The 23,300-nt window shown below is 45.1% G+C and overlaps 1 protein-coding gene across 5 annotated transcripts in view; it reads right to left on the minus strand.

Moving 5' to 3' along the window:
* Nucleotides 1-23,300, minus strand: part of ARHGEF39 (Rho guanine nucleotide exchange factor 39) — a 62,452-nt gene that overhangs the window by 20,746 nt on the left and 18,406 nt on the right. For all 5 annotated transcript variants that reach the window (XM_077816548.1, XM_077816549.1, XM_077816550.1 and 2 more), the window contains exons 4-7: nucleotides 14,104-14,198; nucleotides 12,667-12,787; nucleotides 3,801-3,919; nucleotides 3,292-3,362 (exon numbers count right to left, since the gene is read on the minus strand). In XM_077816548.1, coding sequence (XP_077672674.1) covers nucleotides 3,292-3,362; nucleotides 3,801-3,919; nucleotides 12,667-12,787; nucleotides 14,104-14,198 — 406 coding nt within the window. The remainder of the gene's footprint in view (nucleotides 1-3,291; nucleotides 3,363-3,800; nucleotides 3,920-12,666; nucleotides 12,788-14,103; nucleotides 14,199-23,300) is intronic.

Consider the following 23,300-nt stretch of genomic DNA (forward strand, 5'->3'; position numbering starts at 1 on the left):
GGGTCCCTGGGCGGCCACTGTGCCCAATGGGTTGGGTCCCAGGGGTACAGAGGCCCCAAGGGTATCTATACCAGGGCATCTATACCAGGACGGTAGTGCCCAAGTATATCCTGCCTGGTGCAGCGGTCACACCTGGGAGTCTGAACTGCACAGGGACACAGGGGAGAATGACGGTTCCTCTGCAGAACAGCCACCTGAGTCCAAAGAGAACTCTGGTAGTGGTGGAGCCCTCAGTGCCAATGGCCGAAGTGCAACTGCCAGGTGTGGTCTCTGGCCCAAGAGAAGCCAAAGAAGCGGTGTGTCCACTGGAGTAGGGGGCTGTTGTACCAAGAGCAGCGGATATGGCAGGTCTGGATGCGCCACTGGGAGCAGAGGCTTGATGCACCCAGGTGTCTAGGAGACATTTCTCCGACGGCTGGAGTGTGGAGGCACGTGCAGTGTGGAGACTCTGGTTGTGATGGAAGTGCATGCCATGGAGGGCTGTCGTGTACCTTTTGCCTCTTAGCTTTACACCTGGAAGAGAGGAGCTTAGGTGGGGTCCACATGCAACATCTCACCCGACATGGCATGGCTCAGGGACCAAATGCTGTGCTTAGTGGAAGTCTGCAACAGGGACATGCCGCGATGCCCATTAGAGAGCTTATGACCCTCATGCTTGAACTTGTCCTGTGCCAGTGATACCATCGGATCCAGACAGGAAGTAGTGGGTGGGGCACTCACCACTGGTTGAAGGACAGTGCACCGTTGGTTGCACTGGATCCGGATCGGATTGGATTCCACAAGTGGATAGCCTCCTCTTCCATAAGGAATTTCCGGAATCACAAAAGGTGGGTCCATGAGGGAAAAGACTTGCAGATCTCGCAGTGTGCAGCAAGATGTGCAACCCCCAAGCAGTACAAGCAGCAGCAGTGCTTGTCGCTCATTGAGATCGAGCGAGGGCACAACACAGTTTCTGAACCCAGAACATAGGGCATGGTCCTCAACGAAGTTGGGGTGGGCCCCGAGTGGGGCAAAACCAACTACACTAACTAACTATGAACTATCTACACAAGAAGATTAAACAAGCTAACAATATACACACAGACAAAGCATTCTCATAGCAGACTACAAGCATGGAGGAAAGCAGATTCCGACTCCAACCATGTGGCGATGATAGGGAACTGAAAGACTGTCGTCCCACACAGCCTCTTATAACCTCACCTGGAGCACGAGGCAACGTACGACACACGTGCAGGTTAACAGATACTGCTACAGAAAACTTCTGGCTCTGGCGCATGGCATGCATGCCCACCTGCGTTTCAAATACTTATAGGACTATCACTTGAAGAAAAATCAGATTCTCAGACCAGAAGGGACCACTGTAATCATCTAGTCTGATTTCCTGTGTAGCACAGGCCATAAAACTTCCCCAAAATAATTCCTAGAGCAGATCTTTTATAAAAACATCTGATCTTGATTTAAAAATGGTTAATGACGGAGAATCCACTATGATCCTTTGTAAATTGTTTCTATGATTAATTACTTTCACTGTTAAAAATGTACGCCTCATTTCCAGTCTGAATTCATCTAGCTTCAACTTCCAGCCATTGGATCATTTTGTCAACTAGGCTCAAAAACCCATTATTAAATATTTGTTCCCCACGTAGGTACTTAGACTGATCAAGTCACCCCTCAGTCTTCTCTTTGTTAAGCTAAACAAATTGAGCTCCTTGTGTCTATCATAAGGCAAGTTTTCTAATTCTTCAATCATTTCTTGTGGCACTTCTCTGAACCCTCTTCAATTTATCAACATTCTTCTTGAATTGGACACAGTATTCCAGCAGCGGTCACACCATTGCCAAATACAGAGGTAAAATAGCGTCTTTACTCCTCCTCAAGATCCAAGTTTATGGATCCCAGGATCACATTAGCTCTTTTGGCCATTGTGTCACACTGGGAGCTCATATTCAAATTATCTACCAAGACCCCCAAATCTTTTTTTAGCGTCACTGCTTCCCAGGATAGAGTCCCCCATCCTGTAAGTATACACTACATTCTTTGTTCCTACATGAATTCATTTACATTTAGCCATATTGTTTGCTTGTGGCCAGTTTACCAAGAGATCTAGATCACTCTGTCCTCTTGATTACTTACCACTCCCCTAATTTGTGTGCTATCTGCAAACTTTATCAGGGTTAATTTTGTTTTCTTACATGTCATTGATAATTATGTTAAATAGCATAGGGTCAAGAACTGATGCCTGCAGGACCCCACTGGAAACAATAATGTTTACCCATTTACAGTTACATTTTAAGACCTATCAGTCAGTTTTTAATCCATTTAATATGTGCAACGTTAATTTTATACCATTCTGTTTTTTTAATCAAAATATCATATGGTACCAACTCAAACTCCTTACAGATATCTAAGTATATTATGTCAACACTATCCACTTTATCAACCAAACTTGTAATCTCATAAAAAAAGATATCAAGTTAGTTTGAAAGGATCTATTTTCTGTAAACCCATGTTGATTTACATTTATTATATTACTATCCTTTAGTTCTTTATTTTTTGAGTCCCATATCAGCCATTCCATTATCTTGCCTGGGATCAATGTCTGGCTGGCCATCCCATTTTTTACCCTTTTTAAAACCTGGCAAGACATTTGCTTTCTTTCAGTCTTCTAGAACTTCTCCAGTGTTCCAAGATTTATTGAAAACCAACATTAATGGTCCAGAGAGCTATTTGGCCAACTCTTTTACAACTCTTGGACACAAATTATCTGGACCTACTGATTTAAAAATATCTAACTTTAATAGCTTCAGTTTAACATCCTCCAGATATACCAGTGAAATGGAAAGAGTGTTATCACCATATGGTGAAACTATATCATCTGTTTTTCCCCAAATATAGAACAGAAATATTTATTGACCCCCTCTGCCTTTTCTGTATTATTATTGATAATTCTACCATTTCCATCTGATAATGGACCAATACCATTGTCAGGATTCTTTTTGTTCTGAATATACTTTAAAACTCTTTATTGTCCTTAACTTTGCTATCCATAGATTTCTCCTTGTGTCCTTTGGTGCCATTATCAATGTTTTACAATTCCTAACTTCTGATTTATATTCATTACTACCAATTTCTCTTTCTTCTACTGGGGGGAGGGGGGGGAAGAGAAGGAAAGAGAGAGTAATCTACTAGATTTCAGCACCGAAAAGGGTTTGAGGTCAGAGAGATTATTAAAATCTGATTATTGTTAGCAAAAGAAATAATCCAGAACAAGGCTTGGAATCTACATCATACTTGCAAGGTGCTGGAACTCCACACTATCCGGGCTGGAGTTCTCCATCAGGTCTCTGAACAAGTGCTTGTATCTAAGACAGACAGGATAAAGGGGTGTAGTCACATTTCATATACAGTCACCATCAGCAGCATCTCCTATTGTTGATAGTACAAGGGATGAGAAAGTTCCAGCTTTTGGAAAGGGAGGACTAATCAGTCAATCTTGAAGCACTTCCCCTCACTCAGTACAGTCAGTTCCCCCTTCTTCTCCCCACATACACCAAATGTTTATCACAATCTGGAGAGACCTCAGATAACTGCATAGCTCCCTGTATCCCCACCACACACACACCTTGGAATCTGTGTGGGCTGCGATGGAATGTTCTGACCTGGGGTCACTACAGCCATTCTACCTCTATCCACCAGCAACAGACTACAGTTCCATGGGGTCCCTCTCTTCACCTCTGATTATTCCTAGTACTAATCTTGGTGCTAAAATGACATCTGAAGGCTCAAGGCTGCTTCCTTACTGATGGAGCCTCTGCAGTGGCAGAGGGAGCAGATCCTCCAGCTGCCATCCCAGGAACTCAGGTCGAGACTCTTGAAGCTTCTTAAACCGGCAAAATGCCTTATTCTTCTTCACCTGCTCCTGTGTGTGATCAAGCAAAGATGAAACATAGGTTTGAAGTACCAGAAAGAAGCAGTATATTTTAGTGTTTTGAGTGGGGACCCTAGAAAAGAACATCTACTTACCCTACAGTAAGTGGGTTCTTCAAGCTGTTGAGAGCCACAGACTACATTACAGGTGTGCATGCACCTTATGCATGTGAGACATTTTGTTGTGGCTCGCAGTGTCCATCGGGATGGCGCATGCACCCTTGTGCCCCCTCCCATATGAAGGCAGAAAGGGTAGGGTTCCCATGACCCTCACTTGCAGTCCAAAGCCTGGGTTGCTGAGTGATCTGTACTGAGTTTGGATCTATTCAATATCATCATAAATGAGTTAGCTAGTGGGATAGAGAGTATACTTATAAAGCTTGTGGATGATACTAAGCTTGTGGAGTGGGTTTGCAAGCACTTCGGAGGGCAGGATTAGAATTCAAAATACTCTAAAAAACTGGAGAAATGGTCTGAAATAAACAGAATGAAATTCAATACGGATTAAGGTGAGATATGATAGAGGTCTATAAAATCATGACTGGTGTGGACAAAGTAAATAAGAAAAAGTGTTATTTACTCCTTCTCATAACACAAAAACCAGGGGTCACCAAATGAAATTAATAGGCAGCAGATTTAAACAAATAAAATGAAGTATTTCTTCACACAACTCACAGTCAACCTGTGGAACTATTTGCCAGAGGATGTTGTGAAGGCCAAGACTATGACAGGGTTCAAAAAAGAACTAAATAAATTCATGGATGATAGGTCTATCAATGGCAATTAGCCAGGATGGGTGGGATGGTGTCCCTAGCCTCCGTTTGCCAGAAGCTGGGAATGGGCGATGGAATGGATCACTTGATTACCTATTCTGTTCATTCCCTCTGGGGCACCTGGCATTGGCCACTGTCGGAAGACAGGATACAGGACTAGATGGACCTTTGGTCTGACCCAATATCGCCATTCATATGTTCTAAGGAAAAGTGCACCATACTACATTTAGGAAGAAATAATCAACTGCACAAATACAAAATGGGAAGTAACTACCTTGGAAGGATAAAAGGATCTGGGAAAAGGATCTAGGATTATAGCGGATCACAAACTAAATATGAGTCAACAATGTAAAAGTGTTGCCAAAAAAAAAAAAAGCGTATATCATTCTGGGATGTATTAGCAGGAGTGTTGTAAGCAAGACACAAAGTTATTCTTCCACTCTACTTAGCACTGATAAGGTCTCAACCAGGAGTACTGTGTCCAGTTCTGGGCACCATACTTCAGGAAAGATGTGGACAAATTGGAGAAAGTCCAGAGAAGAGCAACAAAGGTCTAGAAAATACGACTGAGGAGGAAAGAATGAAAGAAAATCAGGTGTATTTAGTTTGGAGACGAGAAGACTCAGGGGGGACATGATTATAGTCTTCAAGTACATGAAACGCTGTTGTAAAGAAGGGCATGATAAAATTGTTCTCCTTAACCACTAAGGACAGGACAAGGAGTAATGGGCTTAAATTGGAGCAAGGGAGATTTAGGTTAGACATTAGGAAAAACTTCCTAAACGTACGGGTAGTTAAGCACTAGAACAAATTACCTAGGAAGGTTGTGAAATCTCTGTCATTGTCTAGTCTGTTCTTAAAAACCTCCAAACAATGGTCAGGTATGGTGTAGATAATATTTTGTCCCTCCTCAGTGCAGGGGACTGGATAGATGACCTGTCAACAGTCTCTTCCAGTCCTACATTTCTATGTTATCACAGCGCCGATCCCCTTCAGCACAGCTGATTTCAGGATCAGGTGGAAAGCCTAGAGTGAGAGACAGGAGGCAGAAAGGATCACACAAGGGAGGGGAAGACAGAGCAGGATCTCAAACATATTAGGTTGGGATCCTCACTGGCGCAGTGCTAATGGTCAAGTATCACCACTGAAGTATCAAGGTCTGGTGTCATGCCAACAATCCTTCTGCCGCAGCCATGGTGATGGTAAAAAGTTCTTTTCTCTCCTCTCCCTGAAGTCTTTTTAAGGACCCACAAAAAGGCAATGAGTAGAATAAGCCATCCTCATTATTCTTACAAGTAATTAGGTCATATTTCCAATGTACCAATTTTAGTTAATTAATTTCTGCTCTTCTTTTACACCAGTCATAATCTTAACACAGTATTTGAGCATTATCAATAGACTCTTTCTTTAAATTAATTCAGTCTGTCTCCTTCCCATATCTTTTCTTCAAGAGTTTTATATAACAGATCATTATGACTATTCATAAACCATTACCTACTTTTCATTAGTTAGGCTAACAATTAACGTAGGCCTGCTAGGCCTCACTTATAACAACAAATGGGACACCTTTCACTAAGGTGGAGGGGTGAGGATTCCCAAGGAATGCAAAATTGCTTTAGACAATTTCAAGTGAGTGTAGGTAGATCAGTCAGTCCTCTTGTAGAATAATTCCAAGCTCTCAAAGGGCATGTCCTCATTTGTGGCTTGTACCTCTTGGGGGATACCTGAAGCCACAGTTCTCTCTGCATGGTCACTGCAGTGGTTGTGGACACAGCCATGATATCCGAGACATCAGTTGCCCTTCCTGTGTTATGTGTTTTAGCTCCTCTCTGCTCTCATGAGCAAGCTTAGCCACAAAGGGTGTCACCCTGTCCCTAGTCAAATCATATCTGCCCAGTAAGGCCTGGTAGTTGGCCACCCTCAACTGAAGTAAAGCCAATGAGTATAGTTCTCTTGCAAAAAGATCTAAATGTTTGGGATATTTGTGTTTTGGTATGCTCTCGATAGAACTTATCTTCTCTTGAACAGCCACAATAACTAGGGAGCCAGGGTTGGCATGGATATAAAAGTATTCAAACCTCAAGAAGGATAACTGGTAGGTACCATTTCTCAATTAGTTTTAGAATCAATCATAGAATCATAGAATATCAGGGTTGGAAGGGACCCCTGAAGGTCATCTAGTCCAACCCCCTGCTCGAAGCAGGACCAATTCCCAGTTAAATCATCCCAGCCAGGGCTTTGTCAAGCCTGACCTTAAAAACCTCTAAGGAAGGAGATTCTACCACCTCCCTAGGTAACGCATTCCAGTGTTTCACCACCCTCTTAGTGAAAAAGTTTTTCCTAATATCCAATCTAAACCTCCCCCACTGCAACTTGAGACCATTACTCCTCGTTCTGTCATCTGCTACCATTGAGAACAGTCTAGAACCATCCTCTTTGGAACCCCCTTTCAGGTAGTTGAAAGCAGCTATCAAATCCCCCCTCATTCTTCTCTTCTGCAGGCTAAACAATCCCAGCTCCCTCAGCCTCTCCTCATAAGTCATGTGTTCTAGACCTCTAATCATCTTTGTTGCCCTTCGCTGGACTCTCTCCAATTTATCCACATCCTTCTTGTAGTGTGGGGCCCAAAACTGGACACAGTACTCCAGATGAGGCTTCACCAATGTCGAATAGAGGGGAACGATCACGTCCCTCGATCTGCTCGCTATGCCCCTACTTATACATCCCAAAATGCCATTGGCCTCCTTGGCAACAAGGGCACACTGCTGACTCATATCCAGCTTCTCGTCCACTGTCACCCCTAGGTCCTTTTCCGCAGAACTGCTGCCTAGCCATTCGGTCCCTAGTCTGTAGCGGTGCATTGGATTCTTCCATCCTAAGTGCAGGACCCTGCACTTATCCTTATTGAACCTCATCAGATTTCTTTTGGCCCAATCCTCCAATTTGTCTAGGTCCTTCTGTATCCTATCCCTCCCCTCCAGCGTATCTACCACTCCTCCCAGTTTAGTATCATCCGCAAATTTGCTGAGAGTGCAATCCACACCATCCTCCAGATCATTTAAGAAGATATTGAACAAAACCGGCCCCAGGACCGACCCTTGGGGCACTCCACTTGAGACCGGCTGCCAACTAGACATGGAGCCATTGATCACTACCCGCTGAGCCCGACAATCTAGCCAGCTTTCTACCCACCTTATAGTGCATTCATCCAGCCCATACTTCCTTAACTTGCTGACAAGAATACTGTGGGAGACCGTGTCAAAAGCTTTGCTAAAGTCAAGAAACAATACATCCACTGCTTTCCCTTCATCCACAGAACCAGTAATCTCATCATAAAAGGCGATTAGATTAGTCAGATTTTGATGTTGGTGTTATAATGACTGGTGTCTACTAGAGTTCTCGCTGGATCTAGGAGCCCCTCATTTACGGGGAGGGTGGGCAGGACCAACAGAAAATGTCAAATAACTTGTGGGATTTTTCAGAGATGACTGCAGTCTCTGTCTCCAAGGTGTCAGAAATCTGCATAAGGAACTCCTGAAAAGCCTTGAAATCATCCAGTGCCAGGTCTACTGTCTCATCCAGCAAAGATGAAGAAAGATCCTTAGGAAGTGACAAAGGATAGTGGCACACTTCTGAATCTTGCTCCTTTTGGTGCTCCAGCAACATGTCTTGCTAGGAAAGCCACTTGAGCGAGTGGATTTTCTCCTCCTCCATGATGGCAGGCACCAGCTCTTTGAGGCTTGTGAAGGTGGGCCCCAATAGGTGGCATCCTGAATGTGTATCAGTAGCCAGTGGGTTGCTGGCTGGACCAGTGGTTGAGCTCTGTAGAAGTCCTCAGGTTTCTCAGTGGCAGCCCTCATGGAACTTAGAGGGGAGCTAACTTCCCTCTAAGCTGCATGGCTGCGCAGCTGCCTATTAAGCCCTACACATCACCTCCATATTGGTGCACATATAATTAATTTTGCACATGGACGTAAAAAATTAGAGGGAACACTGGAGGGGAAGCAAGAAAAAAGTGTGCTCTGGGGATGGAGAGGAGTGGTACACCTCCTCCATAGGCGATGCTGCTGGTAGAGTGCTGTCAGTACCAAGTTCTGTGTCAAAATTTGTGCATTCTGAGTCTGTTCTTCCAGAGCCAGAGTCGACATTGGCAGGGACACTGCTGGTACTGGGCCCAGCAAAGTCTGCTGCATCACAGTCTGCTCCTTCTTGCCAGTCCTCAACACCATGCAGGACCTGGCCAGCTTGTTTCCCTAACATTTTCTTGTACCTCTGAGAGGACACCAACCTCCTTCTCAAGCTCCCTCTCCAGTGCTCAGAGAAGCCGCCTGTTGCACTCTGCTTCAACTTCCGAGGTGTCAACTTCAGTGTCAAGACTTAGTGGTTTCAGTACTAGAGGGAATGCCAGTACCGAAGTCAATGCCGGCACCAGGTCTTGTCTCAGCATCATTTTTCCCTGCAGAGGTCTTCAGAGTTCCCTGCCTTCTTGATTGATTGCTGGACCATGTGGGCTTGAGTGTTAGAAGGGTCTTAGAGCCTGGTTTTTCTGGAGCAATCTGATCCAGGAGGTGCATCTTAGGACTTGACAGTCCTTGAAGAGAAGGATAGGCAGACCAAGCACCTGCTTAGGATATGGGATTCTCCTAAGCAGAACACGCACCTGCTGTGCCTCTTTTAGAGGACTTAGTCCAAAGGATGGGCAAGGCTAGAAACCTCTGGGTTTAGAGTCCCACATTTTTAGTTCTTTGTACAGGGGAATGTGTATCTGTGGAGGGGAAGCAGGGGATTACAGGGTGGTCTGAGCAGTAACATTTGATTAAAACAAGTATTAGAACAGATTAGAGTGATAGGTTGTTCTGAAGATTCTCAGAAGTTTTTGAGGTGTTCAAGCCTGAGCTAAGGTGTAGTGGGTGAGACACCAGCTGGATTCCATCTTGCTGCCATGGAGGTAAGAAGGAACAGAGAGGATCATAGAAGATATGGGTTGGAAGAAACCTCAGGAGGTCATCTAGTCCAATCCCCTGCTCAATGCAGGACTAACCCCAACTAAATCATCCTAGCCAGGGCTTTGTCAAGCCAGGCCTTAAAAACCTCTAAGGATGGAGATTTGAGTCTCCATCACCTCCCTAGGTATCCCATTCCAGTGCTTCACCACCCTCCTAGTGAAATAGTTTTTCCTAATATCCAACCTAGACCTCCACCACTTCAACTTGAGACCATTCTTCCTTGTTCTGTCATCTGCCACCACTGAGAACAGCCTAACTCCATCCTCTTTGGAACCCCCCTTCAGGTAGTTGAAGGCTGCTATCAAATCCCCCCTCACTCTTCTCTTCTGCAGACTAAATAAGCCCAGTTCCCTCAGCCTCCCCTCATAAGTCATGTGCCCCAGCCCCCTAATAATTTTTATTACCCTCTGTTGGATTCTCTCCAATTTGTCCACATCCTTTATGTATTGGGGGGCCCAAAACTGGATGCAATACTCCAGATGTGGCCTCACCAGTGACAAATAGAGGGGAATAATCACTTCACTCAAACTGCTGGCAATGCTCCTACTAATGCAGCCCAAAATGCTGTTAGCCTTCTTAGCAAACAGGGCGCACTGCTGACTCATATCTAGCTTCTCATCCACTGTAATCCCCAGGTCCTTTTCTCCAGAACTGCTGCTTAGCTGGTCCCCAGCCTGTAGCAGTGCATGGGATTCTTCCATTCTCAGTGCAGGACTCTGCACTTGTCCTTGTTGAACCTCAGATTTCTTTTGGCCGAATCCTCCAATTTGTCAAGGTCACTCTGGACCCTATCCCTACCCTCCAGTTTATCTACCTCTCCCCAGCTTAGTGTCATCCACAAACTTGCTGAGGGTGCAATCCATCCCATCATCCAGATCATTAATGAAGATGTTGAACAAAACCAGCCCCAGGTCAGACCCCTGGGGCACTCCACTTGATTCCGGCTGCCAACTAGACATTGAGTCATTGATCACTACCCATTGAGACTGACTATCTAGCCATCTTTCTATCCACCTTATAGTGCATTCATCCAATCCATACTTTTTTAACTTGCTGGCAAGAATACTGTGGGAGACCGTATCAAAAGCTTTGCTACTGTCAAGGTATATCACATCCACGCTTTCCCCATATGCACAGAGCCAGTTATCTCATCATAGAAAGCAATCAGGTTGGTTAGGCATGACTTGCCCTTGGTGAATCCATGTTGACTGTTCCTGATCACCTTCCTCTCCTCCAAGTGCTTCAAAATGGATTCCTTGAGGACCTGCTCCATGATTTTTCCAGGGACTGAGGTGAGGCTGACCGGTCTGTAGTTCCCCAAATTCTCCTTCTTTTCTTTTTTAAAGATGGGTACTATATTTTCCTTTTTCTAATGGCCTGGGACCTCCCCCGATCGCCATGAGTTTTCAAAGATAATGGCCAATGGCTCTGCAATCTCAACAGCCAACTCCCTCAGCACCCTCAGATGCATTAGATCCAGCCCTATGGACTTATGCATGTCCAGCTTTTCTAAATAGTCCTTAACCTGTTCTTTCACCACTGAAAGCTGCTCACCTCCTCTCCATACTGTGCTGCCCAGTGCAGCATTCTGGGAGCTGACCTTGCCTGTGAAGACTGAGGCAAAAAAAGCATTGAGTACTTCAGCTTTTTCCCCTTCATCTGTCACTAGGTTGCCTCCCCCATTCAGTAATGGTCCAACACCCCTTTTACGCCCTTGTAAAAGAGCATGAAGAGTCACTGGGAACATCCACCATCCTGATGGACACGGCTAGTCAAAAAATATCTGGTCCTGTGCGTGAGACACATGTACACTTATAGTGGGATCCAGACTGACACATACCTAAAGAGCCACCAGAACTCCCAAATCCTATCTAAACGCATTTGACGCTAACTGATTTTGTGACATTCGGCAAGCCACTTCTCCCTCTCCAAGCCACCATTTCCCACTTTCAGAGAGGATAACAGTACTGACCCACCTCATAAACGTATGTATGTGTGTGCATGAGAAAGATAAACTAGTTCTTATAAATACTTTTAAAAAGAGTGTCTAAAGTAGATCTAGGAATGAAGAGCTCACTAATTTCACTTGTCACCAGTTTAATATGATGTGGAGATGCAGCCTTGCATCATCTTATGGTGAGAACTAAAAACAAGTGTATCTGAGAGAGGTGCCTATCCTCCAAGGAGGCCAACAGAGTGCATGTATGCATGCACCCAGAGGTGGGCAAAAGCACATCCTTAACGCTTCCCACCATAATGTCTCCGGAAGTTGGGAAATCTGCACTGATATTAAAATTTTAAAAAGTCAGAGGGTCAAGGGGGTCCTTCTGAGGAAGACTTTTACCCTTCATGCAATTCCCCTAACTTTAGAATACAAGTCATTTAAAAGAGGATTTTATGTAAGACATACTATGTGTTTTGAGAGGGACCTGGCAAGAATGGAAGGGAGGTCTCTTCCCCATCTCCTATAGCAGAAGGTAGATTTGAGGAGGTGGCAAAGGAAAGATATCCTAGCTGGGAGTCCCCCTGTCAGGGTTCTCTTGGTGCTTTACCCAGTAATGGAAAAGGCTAGGAGCTCTGGTAATTCTCCAGCCAATTCTGGTAATTGTCCAGCTCCTCCTTCCTAATGATTCCTTTTCAAATTCCCTTGACTGGTGAGTTCGCACTGAGCCAGCCAAAGGAGGAGCAGGAGCCAAATTCCCCAAAACCGGAAGGGAAACTCTTGATTTTAGAAGAGGAAAAGCTGTGCTCCCTCATGATCCCCTTTTATTTAAATCTCTAGTTTTGAAAGTGTGACGTGCTAAATAAGTACTGAATATTTCATCATGGGGGGGCGGGGAGGGGTAACAGTTTGGAACAGGAAACAACTGGTCCCTCACTGCTATCTCTGGAATGAAAGAGTGGCATGGCACAAAAAAAAAAATAAAAAAATAAAAAAAAAGGGCAGAGGGGGCACTCACCTGCAGGGTTTTCTTAGCTTGCTCCAAGTTTTCAGCATAGTGGCCATAGAGCTCCATATTCTGACAGAAACCCTCCAATCCTAGCCCCAAGTGCCCTCTTTCCAAGTGAAGCAGCAGAATCCTGTGTGCAACGACAGCAACTCAATGAGAGGGCTACATGATCACCAAAATTGCCTTGGCTCCCTCTAGTTCAAGCTCTGTTCTATCCATCATTTTGGGGTCTGTCACCCCTCTCACACCCAGAAATTAAATCCAGGATTCATACTCAAGGAATCCAGTAGGAACTAAACAGAATATTCTCTAAAACATTGGAAAGCTCACTTTCTATGGCTAAAAAAACCCTACCCAGCAAGTGACCAGCGTGTGGGTAGGCATATGAATAGTTTAATAATATAGTACCTTATATGCGCAATAGCTTATGGCTAATATAAAAATATATATATAAATTTAGAATCAATAACTCCAAAAACCAGAAACAAATTTTAAACACACAACTTAAAATACAAAATTAGCCCTTCTCTAAAATCAGTTACACCTGTAAAATCACCACCCGTAAAATGATATATGCAATAAGAAAAAAAAATTAGGAATACATTATTTCACTGAGGTCAAAGGTAGCCTCTCTTTCACATACTTTTTCTTATTTTTATGGCTGATCAGGCAAATAGGGGAACAGCCCAAATATCTGTACATAGCAAATATTCTAATTTCTGAGCTGACATGGTAAAAGGCATCTGGGCCAGGAATGGAGACAAACTATATATTTCTCAGATGGCAGTACAGGTTACAAGACAACAAACAGCATGATTAGTTTTCAACCTGGCTAGACTGAGATGGACAAAGAATTATGTCTCTCAGTACCAGCATACCTCACTTCCAAATAGGCCATCTGTGTAGTATGGAAATGGAGGCCTATAAAGGCCCTCCCCTGAATAGACTGTTGTTCAAAATTCGTGACTGAGTCCCCAATGAAGTGATCAGACAGCAGAGTGGAGTGCAGGACATCGTTAAGAGCAGGTATAGTAAAATGCGATAAGCCGGGCATATAGCGAGGCTCACTGACAATCGATGGACTGCACCTTGTCACCAAGTGGTACATACGGGAACTGAAACGACCACTCGGCCAACCTCCAAAGAGGTGGGAAGATTTTATCATGAAAATACATGGCCACACATGGAGAAAGAAGGCCAGGATACGAGAAGAATGGAAGATGTGTTGTGATCGGTGCAATCTATACAAGGGCTGAAGGACCAATCCATCAAAGTGATCAGGGTGTTCAAAATATCCAAATATTTCTCATAGCTATGGATTATCTGGATAGATGTGCGCAGGTCAGCAGCTCCCTGGGCACATCTCCAAGCCCCACCAATGTTAGTTATCTTCCACCGACGCACTCTCCCACCCATGTGTGGTACTCCCTCAAGCCGGTCACTTACTGGCTGGTGCAATGTATGGATTCCAGGCGACCGAAGATGGCTTCCTGCACAGCTGGCTGCAGTGTCCCTTTAGCCTTCAGAATTGTCACAAAATACTAACCAGGAAAGAGAAGTACACAGAAGGGTTATACCCACAGTCCACACAAGGAAGCAGCTACACTCAGCCTGCAGCAACACCAAGAAACTGCAGGACCCCCCACCCTCAACAGCAGTGAGAGCAAGCATAAGAGAGCTCCTACCCTACTGGCATCAAGAAGGTAAGGCTATTCCTCAGTGACTGTCTTTCCCCATCATCGTACTCAGGTGATGAGCGCCCAAGGCAGCCCCACCGCTACCCCCAGGAAAAGGTCAGCAACTCTTAGGGCTTTATAGTCTGTTATTTTGTTTCACGACAACAAATGAGAATATTATCACCTTCCTTATAAACTTAGTTTATTCCTCACTGGACCATCAAACTTTCTGGGCCAACCCCCTCATACCAGCAACCATGCCACTGCACTGGAGGACCTTGGCCAGCACAAATTTATTTGAAAACTCACAGGTCTCAGAGCCATGAACAGAGGTAGACTGCACAGAGCTGGACGGGGTTTTTTTTTTTTGTTTGTTTAAGTATGTTAAGATTCTTTTTGTTCCTAAGTGGTAGAATTTTCAATAATACAGAAAAGGAAATGTTCAATAAGTGCTCCTGTTCTTTATTTGGAAAAAAGCCAGATGATATAGTCTCAGCATCATCTGATGAAGAAACTTTCTTGTCCAACAGTAAGTTGGGAGGCTGTTAAACAGCAGCTACGAAAGTAAGATATTTTTAAAATCAGCAGGTCCAGATAATTTGCATCAAAGAGTCCCAAAAGAACTGGTGGAGAAGCTCTTGGAATCCTGGGGAAGTTACAGAGGACTGGCAGAAAGCTAATGTTGTACCAATTTAAAAAAGGGTAAAAGGATGACCTGTGCAATTATAGGCGTGTCAGCCCAACATAGATTCCAGGAAAAGAAAAGCATTGGGTGATACAGGATTTGATTGATAATTATATACCTTTAATTCTTTAATACTGGATTTAGGGACACTGGTTTAAGTTTGGCTGATAAAGGTAAGGAAAGCATAAAATCATAGACACATAGGACTATAGAAGATCTTGATGGGTCATTTACTCCAGTCCCCTGCACTGAAGCAGGATTATCTAGACTGTCCAGATGGTGTTTGTTTAACCTATTCTTAAAAACCTTCAGTGACCACTCTAGTTAATTTGTTCCACTAATTAACTACCCTTACAGTCTGGAAGTTTTTCCTAATGTCTAACCTAAATCTCCCTTACTGCAATTTATGCCCATTATTTTTTGTTCTGTCCTCAGTGGATAAGGAGAACAATTTTATCGCGCTTCACTTTATAACAGCCTTAAAGACTGTTATGCTCCCCTTTAGTCTTCTCTTCTCCAGACTAAACAAACACAGTTTTTTTCAATCTTTCCTCCTCAGTCATATTTTCTAGTCCTTTGTTGCTCTCCTCTGGACTTTCTCCAATCTGTACACATCTTTCCTGACGTACGCTGCCCAGAACTGGACACAGTACTCCCGGGTAAGACCTTATCAGTGCTGAGTAGCGTGGGAGAATTACCTCTCATGTCTTGCTTGCAACATTCCTGCTAATACATCTCAGGATGATATTTGCCTTTTTTTTTTGGCAACAGTATTACATTGTTGACTCATATTTAGTTTGTGATTCACTATAACTCCAGATCTTTTTGTAGTACTCCTTCCTATGTAGTGATTTCCCATTTTGTATTTGTGCAATTGATTATTTCTTCCTAAATGTAGTACTGTGCACTTTTCCTTACTGAATTTCATCCTATTTATTTCAGATCATTTCTCCAGTTTGTCAAGGTCATTATTCTATTCCTGTCCTCCAAAATGCTCGTAATCCTCTCCTCTGCTGTCCCCAGCTTCGTATTGTCTGTAAGCATTATAAGTGTACTCTTTATGCCATTATCCAACTTATTTATGAAGATATGGAATAGAATCAAACCCAGGACAGACCCCTGCAGGACCCCACTTGATATGCCCTTTCAGCATGACTGCGAATCATTGATAACTCCTGCGTACAGTTTTCCAACCAGTTGTGCACCCAGCTTACAGCAGGATTGTCTAGGCCAGTAGCTTTCAGCCTTTCTAGACTACTGTACCCCTTTCAGGAGTCTGATTTGCCTTGTGTACTCCAAGTTTCAACTCACTTAAAAACTACTTGTTTACAAAATCAGGCATAAAAACACAAAAGTGTCACAGCACATGATTACTGAAAAATTGCTTACTTTCTCATTTTTACCATATAACTATAAATCAATTGGAATATAAATATTGTATTTATATTTCAATGTATACTATATAGAGCCATATAAACAAGTCACTGTGTGTGAAATTTTAGTTTGTACTGATTTTGCTAGTGCTTTTTATGTAGCCTGTTATAAAACTAGGCAAATATCTAGATGAGTTGATGTACCTCCTGGAAGACCTCTGCATACCCTCAGGGCTATGCATATTCCTGGTTGAGAACCACTGGTCTAGGCTATATGTCCCTAGTTTGCTTATGACAAGGTCGTGTTAAACAATATCAAAAGCCTTATGGAAGTCGAGATATGTCATATTCTACTGCTTCCCCCTATCCTCAAGGCTTGTTACTCTGTCAAAGGAGGACATTAGGTTGGTTTGACATGCTTTGTTCTTGACAATGTAATGTAAGAGACCTAGATTTCTGTAGGGTATTTGACTTGGTACCATACAACATTCTGATTAAGAAGCTAGAATGATATACAAATCAACATGGCACATGTTCTCTAGATTAAGAAACTAGCTAAATGACAAGTCTCAAAATGCAATCGTAAATGGGGAATCGTCATTGAGTGACCGTTTCCAGTTAGGTCGTGCAGGTATTACTTCTTGGCCCTTAACTAGTTAACATTTTTATCAATGAACTAGAAGAAAACAAAATCATCACTGATAAAGTTTACAAATAGCACAAAGATTGGAGACGTGGTAAATAATGAGGAGGGCAGGTCACTGATACAGAGCTATTTGGATCACTTGGCAGATTGGGTGCAAGCAAACAATGTGTTTCAATGTGGCTAAATGTCAAGTTATCCATTTAGGAGCAAAGAGTCTAGGCCAGGGATCGGCAACCTTTCAGAAGTGGTGTGCCGAGTCTTCATTTATTCACTGTAATTTAAGGTTTTGCGTGCCAGTAATACATTTTAATGTTTTTTAGAAGGTCTCTCTCTAGAAGTCTATATATTATATAACTAAACTATTGCCATATGTAAAGTAAACAAGGTTTTCAAAATGTTTAAGAAGCTTCATTTAAAATTAAATTAAAATGCTGATCTTACGCCGCCGCCCTGCTCAGCCCGCTGCCAGCCTGGGGTTCCGTTCACCTAGGCCGGCAACAGGCTGAGCGGGGCCGGAGGCTGAGTGGGGCCGGCGGCCAGGACCCCAGACCGTCAGTGGGCTGAGCAGCTCAGCCAGCTCCCGGCCCCGCTCAGCCAGGGTCCCGGCTGCCGGCCCCGCTCAACCCGCTGCCAGTCTGGGATCCCGGCCCTGCCCACATAGAGTGGGTACCTACCTTCTCTCTGGTTCTAGCCCATTCTCTTCCTCTCTGCACTGAGCTGAAGGTGGGAGTGCACTGAGCACAGAGCTGGGGGTGAAGGTGCAGGCTGAGTGTGGGAGTGCACTGAGCACAGGGTCTGGCCAGGAGCTAGAATGAGGGAGAGGGCTCAGGGTTGGGGCAGAAGGTTTGGGTGTGGAGCGCTTACCTGGGCAGCTCCCATTTGCTGTGAGGGGTGCAGGTGGGAATGTGAGGGGGTGGGTGGGTGCAGGAGCTCCCGTTTGGTGCTCAGGGTGGGGGTGGGAATGTGGGGGGTGCAAGAGTCAGGGCATTGGATGTGGGGGGGCTGGGGGTGTGTGAGGAGGGTGCAGGAGTCAGGGCAATGGGTGTGAGGGGGCTGGGTATGTGTGGGGGGTGCTGGAGTCAGGGCTGGGGTCGTGGGGGGGTGCAGGGATCAGGGCAGGAGGATGGGGGGGTCAGGGAAGAGGGCTGAGTGTGTGTGAGGGGGGTGCAGGGGTCAGGGCAGAGGGCTGGGGGTGTGTGCTAGGGTCATGGGGGTGCTCCCAGTTCCCTGCCCAGAGTGGCTCACGGCAGGGGGCTAGAGGGGATATGCCCTCATTCCATGCCCCTTCCCTAAGGCCCCATCCTCTCCTCTTCTCCGCCTCCTCCCTGGAGCAGCGAGTGTGCTGTGGCTCCGCTTCTCCTGCTCCCGCACAAGGGCCATCAGCTGATCGGTGGCAGGGAGGGAGAGGAGGAGAGGCAGGAACCCAGCATGCTGGGGGAAGAGGCGGGGGAGGGGGGAGCATTCCTGCCCTGCAGCAGCAACCGCCAGGACCAAGCTCCTTCACCCTGCCCCCGCGCGGCAGCTGGGACCCAACAAGCAGCAGCGTGCCATTAAAAATCGGTTCACGTGCCATCTTTGGCATGCGGGTCATAGGTTGCCGACCCCTGGTCTAAGCCATGGTTACAGGATAGGGGACTTTATCTTTGGAAGCAGTGACTCTGAAGAGGATTTGGGCGTCATGGTGGATAATCAGCTGAACATGAGCTCCCATTGCAATGCTGTAGCTGAAAGAGCTAATATGATCCTTTTGTAACAAGAGGAATCTCAAGTTGGATAAAGAAGGGTTTTTAATCTTTGTATTTCGCACTGGTGTGGCCACTACTGGAATACTGTGTCCAGTTTTTGTGCCCACAATTGAGAGAGAATGCTGATAGACTGGAGAAAGTTCAGAGAAGAGTCACAAGAATGTTTAAAGGATTAGAAGACATGTACAGCAAAAGAATCAAGGAGCTGAACCTTTTTAACCTCAAGAGAAGATTAAACAACAACTTTTTAACAGTTTGAAGCCTCCTGATGCCCCTAATGGCAGGTATGCATCTCTGCAACTCTCACAGATCACTACAGAAAGCACTCTAGGTCCTTTATTGGTTTACAGCAGTGTTTCTGCTGTAAACACTGGGTTTACAGTGGGTTTGGGCTGGGTGTGTGGGGGTGGGGTCACAAGGGTAAGGCCGGTGTTAGGGGGTGACAAGCAGAACAATTGCCTAGGGCCTGCAAACAAAGTTACATGCTTGAGCCCTAGGCTCCCTGTGTTATAGGGCCCCAGACAATTGCCTGCTTGCCACCCCCTAACACCAGCCCTGAGTATTATTAATAATTTACTTACTGATACTTAAAGTAGGGGGTCGCAATTTTTTCAAGTGTCAATGGCGGTGGTGGTGGTCACAATTTATTTATTTTTAAATCCAAAGGGGGTCGCCAGCACAAAAATGTTGAGAAACACTGGTTTACAGAGTTCCAGTCCCACCCCAAACCATAGTCTTAACAAAAACTCCACAAAGGTACAACTTCAAATGATCTCAGGTGACTTCTCATCACTGGCTGTTCATCCGGACCCTTCTTAAGCCTTGTGCCACTCTGGCTGCCAGTGGAGGAATGCCAGATTCTCCCCTTCCTGGTGTCCCCTGACAAATGCAGTACTTAAATAGTCCTTGTTATCCGGAGTTTAAACATATTGTCCCAAACAGCTACAACCCACCTTGTGTGGGCTTCTATCTCCTCTAGGAGATTCTGGGAACCCTTTTCAGCTGCCCCTGTCTGAGCTTTTGCTCCAGACAGTTCTGCCTCTCTAACCCCAGAGTAGGTCTTCTCTAGCCCTTCTCTTCCTATTTCCTCTTTATAGAACATGTTCCTGGCCCCCCACAGCTGGAACTGATAACTTCAACTTAATTATCCCCAGGTGTACTCAAATAGCTAAATGACAGGTTTCAGAGTAGCAGCCCTGTTAGTCTGTATTCGCAAAAAGAAAGGGAGTACTAGTGGCACCTTAGAGACTAACCAATTTATTTGAAAATAAGCTTTCGTGAGCTACAGCTCACTTCATCGGATGCATTCAGTGGAAAATACAGTGAGGAGATTTATATACACACAGAACATGAAAAAATGGGTGTTATCATACACACTGTAAGGAGAGTGATCACTTAAGATGAGCTATTACCAGTAGGAGAGTGGGGGCAGGGGGGAACCTTTTGTAGAGATAATCAAGGTGGGCCATTTCCAGCAGTTGACAAGAACATCTGAGGAACAGTGGAGGATGAAGGGGGGAGAATAAACATGGGGAAATAGTTTTACTTTGTGTAATGACCCATCCACTCCCAGTCTCTATTCAAGCCTAAGTTAATTGTATCCAGTTTGCAAATTAATTTCAATTCAGCAGTCTCTCGGATCTGTTTTTGAAGTCTTTTTGTTGTAATATTGTGACCTTTGGGTCTGTAATCGAGTGACTAGAGAGACTGAAGCGTTCTCCGACTGGTTTATGAATGTTATAATTCTTGACATCTGATTTGTGTCCATTTATTCTTTTATGTAGAGACTGTCCAGTTTGACCAATGTACATGGCAGAGGGGCATTGCTGGCACATGATGGCATATATCACATTGGTGGATGTGCAGGTGAACGAGCATCTGATAGTGTGGCTGATGTGATTAGGCCCTATGATGGTGTCCCCTGAATAGATATGTGGACACAGTTGGCAACGGGCTTTGTTGTAAGGATAGGTTCCTGGGTTACTGGTTCTGTTGTGTGGTGTGTGGTTGCTGATGAGTATTCGCTTCAGTTTTGGGGGCTGTCTGTAAGCAAGGACTGGCCTGTCTCCCAAGGTCTGTGAGAGTGATGGGTCATCCTTCAGAATAGGTTGTAGATCCTTGATAATGCGTTGGAAAGGTTTTAGTTGGGGGCTGAAGGTGATGGCTAGTGGCGTTCTGTTATTTTCTTTGTTGGGCCTGCCCTGTAGTAGGTGACTTCTGGGAACTCTTCTGGCTCTGCAATTTGTTTCTTCATTTCAGCAGGTGTAGTACTGTAGTTGTAAGAATGCTTGATAGAGATCTTGTAGGTGTTTGTCTCTGTCTGAGGGGTTGGAGCAAATGCGGTTGTATCACAGAGCTTGACTGTAGACGATGGATCGTGTGGTGTGGTCTGGATGAAAGCTGGAGGCATGTAGGTAGGAATAGTGGTCAGTAGGTTTCCGGTATAGGGTGGTGTTTATGTGACCATCGCTAATTAGCACCGTAGTGTCCAGGAAGTGGCTCTCTTGTGTGAACTGGACCAGGCTGAGGTTGATGGTGGGATGGAAATTGTTGAAAACATGGTGGAATTCCTCAAGGGCTTCTTTTCCATGGGTCCAGATAAAGAAGATGTTATCAATATAGCGCAAGTAGAGTAGGGGCATTAGGGGACAAGAGCTGAGGAAGCGTTGTTCTAAGTCAACCATAAAAATGTTGGCATACTGTGGGGCCATGTGGGTACCCATAGCAGTGCCGCTGATTTGAAGGTATACATTGTCCCCAAATGTGAAATAGTTATGGGTGAGGACAAAGTCACAAAGTTCAGCCACCAGGTTTGCCGTGACATTATCGGGGATACTGTTCCTGACGGCTTGTAGTCCATCTTTGTGTGGAACGTTGGTGTAGAGGGCTTCTACATCCTTAGTGGCCAGGATGGTGTTATCAGGAAGATCACCGATGGATTATAGTTTCCTTAGGAAGTCAGTGGTGTTTATTCCCCCCCACCAGCCCCCCTGCTCCTCAGACGTTCCTGTTAACTGCTGGAAATGGCCCACCTTGATTATCACTACAAAAGGTTTTCTCCGCCGCCCCCTCCCCGGCTCTCCTGCTGGTAATAGCTCATCTTAAGTGATCACTCTCCTTACAGTGTGTATGATAACACCCATTTTTTCATGTTCTGTGTGTATATAAATCTCCTCACTGTATTTTCCACTGAATGTATCCGATGAAGTGAGCTGTAGCTCATGAAAGCTTATGCTCAAATAAATTGGTTAGTCTCTAAGGTGCCACTAGTACTCCTTTTCTTTTTTGAAATAGCTAAACTGGACCCACAGAAGTAGCTACTTAGGGCTTGGCTACACTTGCAAGTTAGAGCACATTAAATCAGACCTGGGCGCCCTAACTCCTGAGGTGTCCACACTGGCAAGGGACTTAGAGCGCCTGGACTCGGCAGCTGGAGCGCTCCTGGTAATCCACCTCCATGAGAAGCATAAAGCTTGCTGCGCCCCAGCTGAAACGCCCAGGTGTCAGTGTAGACAATGTGTTGCATTACTGCGCTGTGATTGGCCTCCGGAAACATCCCATAATCCCCTGAAGTCAAGTGGCCCGTGTGGATATCCCCTTTCAAAGCTCTGTTTCTGACAGCCTGCTGCTTATCTGCTCCGGGACACAAAGCAAACCATTACTGTGGAATGCTGCTGCTGCCAAGGCAGGCGTGTGTGAGTGTGTGTGTGTGTGGAATTTACAAGACAGCATGCTGATACTCTCTGCCTCCCAAAACACACTGTCTCTCCCACCACATACACACAACACACTCCCCGCCACTTGAAAAGCACGCTGCAGCCACCTGCACACTGGGACAGCTACCACAATCATAGAATACCAGGGTTGGAAGGGACCTCAGGAGGTCATCTAGTCCAACCCTCTGCTCAAAGCAGGACCAATACCCAACTAAATCATCCCGGCCAGGGCTTTCTCAAGCCTGACCTTAAAAAACCTCTAAGGAAGGAGATTCCACCACCTCCCTAGATAACCCATTCCAGTGCTTCACCACCCTCCTAGTGAAATAGTGTTTCCTAATATCCAACCTAAACCTCCCCCACGACAACTTGAGACCATTGCTCCTTGTTCCGTCATCTGCTACCACTGAGAACAGACTAGATCAATCCTCTTTAGAACCCCCTTTCAGGTAGCTGAAAGCAGCTATCAAATCCCCACTCATTCTTCTCTTCTGCAGACTAAATAAGCCCAGTTCCCTCAGCCTCTCCTCATAAATCACGTGCTCCAGCCCCCTAATCATTTTTGTTACCCTCCACTGGACTCTTTCCAATTTTTCCACATTCTTCTTGTAGCGTGGGGCCCAAAACGCACTGCTCTCTGTGGCGTTGCAAGAGCTGCTAATGTGGCCACGCCACTGCGCTTGCAGCTGACAGTGTAAACACATGGCAGCATTTTCCCTGCTGCTGTCTCCAAAGGCTGGTTTAACTCCCAGCGCTCTACACCTACAAGTGAAGCCAAGCCCTTAGCCACAGGGGACTGGTA

This window comes from Eretmochelys imbricata, chromosome 5 (genome assembly GCF_965152235.1).
Source record: "Eretmochelys imbricata isolate rEreImb1 chromosome 5, rEreImb1.hap1, whole genome shotgun sequence".
Taxonomy (NCBI): domain Eukaryota; kingdom Metazoa; phylum Chordata; order Testudines; family Cheloniidae; genus Eretmochelys; species Eretmochelys imbricata.